The 7,000-nt window shown below is 39.1% G+C and overlaps 1 protein-coding gene across 1 annotated transcript; it reads right to left on the reverse strand.

The window, feature by feature from the left end:
- Window positions 1–899: 899 nt before the first annotated feature.
- LOC132170172 (E3 ubiquitin-protein ligase UPL5-like) lies at window positions 900–5,993 on the reverse strand. The gene is made up of 2 exons (XM_059581065.1): window positions 4,539–5,993; window positions 900–1,601 (listed from the first exon to the last, which is right to left on the reverse strand). The coding sequence occupies exons 1-2, from the start codon at window positions 5,923–5,925 to the stop codon at window positions 1,054–1,056; spliced, it is 1,935 nt and encodes a 644-aa protein (XP_059437048.1). The 5' UTR covers window positions 5,926–5,993; the 3' UTR covers window positions 900–1,053.
- Between the last annotated feature and the right edge of the window lie 1,007 nt (window positions 5,994–7,000).

Raw genomic sequence — 7,000 nt, forward strand, 5'->3', positions numbered from 1 at the left:
GATAAATTTACACAGTTGATCAGCAGTAACTCTGAGATAGCAGAAATGGCAACGACCACTATCTCTCTCATAGCTGTAGACATTAAACGTGTGGTCGTTATTTGTCCACTAAAATCTACAGTAGTATAGCATAGTCCCCCAAAAGTTGGTTTGAAGTGAAATTAGAATTATTCTTTTGGTTTGAGTTTCTGGACACCGAGATTGGTGTCATTTGATTGACAGGTATAGGTAAGATCATCTTTCTCTAAAAGATTGATGATTTGCACGGTTACCTTGCTAAGTATCCCTAGAAACGAACTTGTTGTAGCAATATTAAACCCACCACTAGACAACATAAGCCACATTAGTAGCAGCGTTACATTTCTTTTGCCGGCCGATGAAACCATCTTGTAATTGTTTGTTTGTTTGTTGATTATATTTGTTGGGTGGCTTTCAAATGGTCTCTCCGGCCATGCACTATATATATATAGCGGTGAAGGTGAAAACTAAAAACTATAGACTAAAGATGATGTGACGTATATATCCTATTTTAAGGAAATGTGAACTTGTCAAACTAGTCTACTTAATTAATTACCAAAAATAAAAATGAATGTATATATCCTATTTATTATTTAAAGGAAATGTGAATTAGTCAACCTAGTCTAGTTAATTAATTACCAAAAAAATGGTGAGTGGTACGCTAGATTAAATTTACATTTGTTAATTTAATACATATTCCAAAAACAAATACGCTTTTTTAAACGTTTTTGTTGTAATTTGTTTCTCTATACAACCTTATTGATTAGTTCCCTAAGAGGTAGTCTAATCAGTTGGGTCTACGCCTAATGAAGTGAAGGTCAGTAATTCAAATTCTCGTTCTCCCTCTTGTGCGGACATATCAAATAAATATATATACAATCTTGATTAACCATTTATTTAATGTATATTGTTTTTTTATAGATGAGAAAATATAGAAGAAATAAAAATAAATAGAAAATACAAAAAAGAAAAAAAAAAAAAAATCCTAAGAGAGAATGCTATTAGAAAACTTGGTTAAAGCAACGATTGGTGGACTTAGTTGAACTCGGTATGTGCCTTCCAATCATCAACACAGAGAGCAGTTTCACTTCCATAAAGCGTCCAATCAAGATCTTCCAGCACTAAACTTTGGAAAAAGAACTTTTGGAGCCGAGAGTTGCAAAGAATATCACCAAAACCTTGAGCAAAATGTGATACCTGTTCTGAGATAGATGTGACAAAGCGATGCTCAATAAGAAGTCTAACATATTCTTCTCTGTTCTTGCTGTTCACAACAATACTTTTCCCACCCTGGCAAAGCTCTACAACTCTTCTGGATCCTAACTCCTCAACTTCTCTAACAAATGTTAGTCCTAATGCATCTGCGTCAATAAAATCAGAATCCATCTCCAGAATCTGCTTGCAGCTATTATACAAGCATGGATCTGTATCCTTTATATCTTCCAAGGAAATGTACTTTCCAGCTAATTGCAAGAAGAAGGCACGATCAAAGACAATGCCTACTTGCACTTTGTGCATCAAAGCTAATGCAATTACCCGACCAGAGAACTTGAAATAGTCAAGGTGCAAGGGATCCACCTTAGCTGCACGCACAAGACAATGCATAAACTGATCATAATTCTCTTTGGAAAAAGGGATTCTTTGCCCCAAAAAAATTACTTACTAAAACAGAACATGAAATAATTAAAGAAGTCTCTAACATTCTAGCAGAAATAGAAGCATAATCCAGAAAGCTAAAAAGCAAGGAAATTCTGCATGATGATACAACTTCCAAAAACAGAGCAATACCAAACAGATTCCATGTCAGTTACCCTGCGATTGAACTGATATCACAATATCGAACAGCTTGTTCCAGAAATAATAGCTTTGCATGTGGAAAGGGGTCTATACGGTCTCATTCACAGTCAACGATTCTGTAGTTAGTTTGTACCATGCATCTATCTAGAGTACCCATGCCATTGTGATGTTGACCTTCCATAAAAATTTTCAGTACTTAAGGTGGCAGTATAGGAATTGAAAGCACATAATCTTCATCACGATAACCTTGCATTCTACATTGATTTTAGAATTTTTTTTCTATGTTTTTACATTACATGTACATATCATGTAATTGAACCTCTAGGGAGCTTCAACTATAACTTCCTTTTTTTTTTTATTAATAACTAATGTATATCATTAATAAGTGCAGAGGGTAACCTAATACACAAGATGTATACAAGAGATAATCCCCATTAATGACTAAAATAAGAGAAATCCACAAATTTATAAAAGTTAGAGAAATGTTAAATGGTATACACGCCAATCCATATATAAAGCATTTTGACCAGGATGTTCTATCGGCATAGGGCTCCACATGCCCCAACAAGCTCACTAGAACACCACCCTCATTGTCCATATATAAAGTTAGAAGAAGATGATCAGTGGATTTCCCACTCCTCTTACATATGCAATACCATTCCCATTCCACTACTATTTTTTTTCATCAGGTTTACCAAGAGCTGCTGTCCTCACAAAGAAACTGACTCTCAATGGAACATTGACTTTCCTAATAGTCTTCCAAAAGATGAAACCCTCAAACTGGATAACCAAATACTATCCTCACCACCTTTTCTCAATCTGAGGAATTACAACAAATCAAAAAATGCAATCACCAAATCTACCTCCCAATCATGTATAGATCTTAAAAGATATATTTCACTGAATATTTCCATTGGAAAACTCCTTATCCACAACCAACGCCTCCTTACAACGAGCAACACTAAACAACTCTGGAAAAAATTCCTTTAGTGGTTGATCCACACATCATAAATGATGTCAAAACCTAATCTTAGTTCCATCTACTTCATATATGACAAATATCGAAAAAACTCCTCACCCCCTCCTAATAAGTTTGTTTCCACACTCCAACTTCATAGGGTCCCTCTACCTCCTGAGAACACCAACCTCGCTCATACTATCATTTTTTTTTTTTTTTTTGATAAGTACCTCTGCTCATACTATCATATTTTGCCTCGACTACCAACCTCCACAAAGCCTTCATCTCTCTCTTCTTCTTTTTTCAATAAGTAATTAAAAATCATTAAAAGCAAAAACCACTACTAATAACAAAGATGTGACTAATGTTTTTCCTGAGTTATGACAAATGATATCAAAATCAATCTAGTAACACCAAGTTGCATTGGGGCAATATGGCCTGATGTAAGCCCTAATGTGAACGTTAGGGATTTTATTAAAGGAGATTGTGATAACCCAAAAAAATAATTCTCACATTGAGTGAGTGGATTGGATTATGAAGGTATTGTATGGGTGCTAGACCCTACATTAGTTCCTATTTAGATAAGACGAAGCTATATAAGTGACTCTACGAAGCTGCAATTACAACTTTGATTACTCATTTTGGGATAATAATGCAAATGTAACCAACGCTTTTCCTAAATCGTGACATTGATGCATCGCTTTTGTCTATCAATAATCTATCATCTACCCCCAGTTTACATCAACTCATACCAGAACCAGTATATACTAAGAACCTCTCAAATAGTCATCACTATCATCTTTCAATCCTTCATCAACATAAAAAACCATAGCACCCAGCACTAAAAATAAAGGACTTCCACAGGACTCACATTTATATAATCGTCACTCTCCATATGATTCTAATCATCCATAGAACTTACGCATGAAAATGAATACAAAAGGATTCAACTTATCATAAACATCCCCATAATTAAAGCATGTTTGGGATTGGGTTGAGAAATAAAGCTTTTAAAGCCAGTAAGAGCTTTTTCCCAAAAGTTATTATTTATCAAAAAAAAGAGCTTTTTCTCAAAAGTGTGTTTTGGCCTTTTTTTATAGAGCAAAAAAGTCAAAATAAGTACTTTTTGAATTTTTTTTTTTACCAAAAAGACCAACTTTTTATGTACTAAAAATATTTTTTATTCTCCTTAACGCAAATCCCAAATAGGTTTTTGGTCTCCTGGCTGCAGTACCAGTAGTAAGTCCAACTTCTCCATAAACTAACCATATATGTCAAACACACTCAGCTCCTAATAGACACCACTGAGCTAGATGAAGATTAACAAATAAGTATGACAATGATTTTATATGGTTCTATGGAATTATACATCATAAATCATCAAAAACTCTCTTATCGATACAACACCCCAGTAAAAAAAAGACTTGCTAGAAAACCAACTAAGCTAGAACCGTAAATAAACTAGAACCGTTCTAAGAAATCAACTAAGCTCACTTCAGATTCAGCAGCCCCATAAAAAATAATTGGGATTACTTCCCTTAGAAAACCAAGGAATGTGGCAGCCCCACCTCCACAGCCATAGCATGGAGGAGTGTACAAATCTTCATTTTTAAGTGCTAAATTCTTCAATCTATACCCCATATCATATTTCAACAGGTGTAGCTCAATCACTTATCATGTAGTAACCCCCACCGCCCCTCCCAAAAAAAAAAAAAAAATCTATTAAAAGCCAACTGAAGTTTACCTGGACTTGGATAAAACCTTCAATCAGTCACGTCCTTTCGCTCAAGAAGCCACTGATGATCATCAGTTCGCTTTGCATATCTGACAATCAGCGCACATAGCGAGGACTTTCCAAGCCTCAGAACTGTCCAAAATTCTTCTTCAGCGCCCTGATAAAGTTGGGAAATGCTATACAGCTCCTTCAATATGGCAAGATATTGAGACCAACCGGTATAAATATTCTCACCTTCCCCCTTGTGTTTTACAGCCAAGCACTCCTCCATCTTGTGGAGGCATTCCCCCATTCTCTTCAACAAATCAATAAACAAAAGATGAAGAAACTCAATCTCTTCCCCATACAATGGATGCTTAGGCTCAGTACCACCCACCGACACAGGATTTGGACCCCGAAACCCAACTTGTTCTGTGATCGCAGTCCGCAGAGGGAGCAAGAAAGCAGCAAAATCGCGAACATCACCCAATTGTGGCCCCACGCCTGTGGGCGATTCCATACTCAAACCTAAGTCCTTAGACAACCTACTCGCCAGCTCACTAACAAACGGGAAAATCTCCTGCATCACAATCACTCCTTTAGAACTCTCCGGGGATCCAATCGATTCCAATAACGACCCAAGTGTACTCCGACACGATAAATATAAAGGATCCTCATTTGCAGCTCTTCTAAGCAACTTACAAAACTCTAAAACTATAGGTGCACAATAATTATGATACTGTTTCGGCAACGAATTTCGACTTGAATTCAAAAAATGCCTAATTGAGCTATCCGCACAGTCTTTGTTACCTTTGATCGGCGACATATAGAGCATCACCAACGCCGCCGGAGCGGAAGACAATAAGAAAATCTGTAAATGGCCGGAGGCCACTTGCTCCTCGTCCTTCGGCATCACTGTCAAGAACTCCATCATCCTGACTTTAATGTATTTCGCTGCCGAAGGGAACGGTTCGCCTCGGCAGAGACGGCACACCACTGAAACGATGTCGTTGATGACTTGCCAGGCGTGAGGGTGCTCCGTGCTGCGCATACGGCCAACCAATTGCAGTCCGGCGTCGTTTTGGATGTTGCACTCGCCGAGGGATCGCTCCGCCTGGAGCTGCCTTCCTCGGTATATCAGTCTCTGCTCGTGTACCGGAATCCCGGTCTGCAATTGGATTCGCTCGTGGACAGATCGCACGGTGTCGTCCGTGTAAGCTTGGATTACCATAGTTTTCCCCTCGGAGATCATCCTTATGAAAAACTGTAACCGCGACGCGGACTGAGTCAACTCGGCCTGGGCCGCGCACGCGCGCGAGGCCGATCGGGCATCGGGAACCCTAGGATTGAACTGAGAGGTGGTGGCGTTTGTGGCGGTGACGGCGTGGGATGGCGCGTCGGAAGAGGAGTGGACGGCGTTCGGTTCGTCTTTCCTCATTCTGACGGAGACAAACTCGGGGAAAAATGATATCTATCACAAGAAATCAGAAAAATAACTAAAGAAAAGATAAGATAATGATCACTTCGAACGGATCAGGCCTCTTATTCTTGCATTAAGTAAAGGTAATTTTCGTTGATAAATTTGTCATATGGCATCTACAGTTTTTATAGTGAAAAAATTAAGCTAAATTTAAAAATATGAATTCACGAGTAATTAAGAAAATACGTAATTTGCAAAAAAACAATCTCTAAAAAGAAATTAACTTAACAACCAAGTCAAGCGTAGGGACCAAGCATGGAGAGGATTCTAGAACCCTCAAGAATCCTATCATTCTCCCACCCTTAGAAACAACCTTGTCCTCAAGGTTGAATACTAAGAAAGTCTGGAAACTGTTCCTTGATGGTGTCGTAGAGCTCCCATGTGGCATCTGCTTGGGGTAGGTGGGCCCACTTGATGAGAACTTTGACGGCAGCTTGATTATGGCATTTGACAAGCCTACGATCCAAAATAGCAGCAGGTTGAGCACGAACTTCTTCGGTGGAGGTAATGTCAAGCAAATGTTGTTGGGAAAATACATTCATGTCCAACTTCTTTTTCAAGCAGGAAACATGGAAGACCGAAGGGATCTTAGAGTCAAGTGGAAGATCGAGGCGATAGGCGACAGGACCAATGCGCTCCAAAACTTTATAGGGTCCATAAAAACGTGGTGACAGCTTTAGGGACGAACGCACCTGGATGGAGATTTGGCGGTAAGGTTGTAGATGGAGGAAGACCCCATCACCAATGTTGAATTCACGTTCACTCCTATGCTTATCCGCCTGATGCTTCATGCGAGATTCGGCGGTGGTTAGGTTATCCTTGAGCAGCCGCAAAAGTTGGGTGCGATCGTGAAGAACACGGTCAACCTGATCCACCACTGACGAGCCTGTAGGGTAGGTTGGTAGTATCGGAGGAGGCCGCCCATAAACTGCTTCAAAGGGAGTCATCTTGGTAGCAAAGTGATAAGTTGTGTTATACCACCATTCGGCCCAGGGAAGCCATCAGACCAACTCCTTGGGCTTATCTCCTGTGA

This window comes from Corylus avellana, chromosome ca2, assembly GCF_901000735.1.
Source record: "Corylus avellana chromosome ca2, CavTom2PMs-1.0".
Taxonomy (NCBI): Eukaryota; Viridiplantae; Streptophyta; class Magnoliopsida; order Fagales; family Betulaceae; genus Corylus; species Corylus avellana.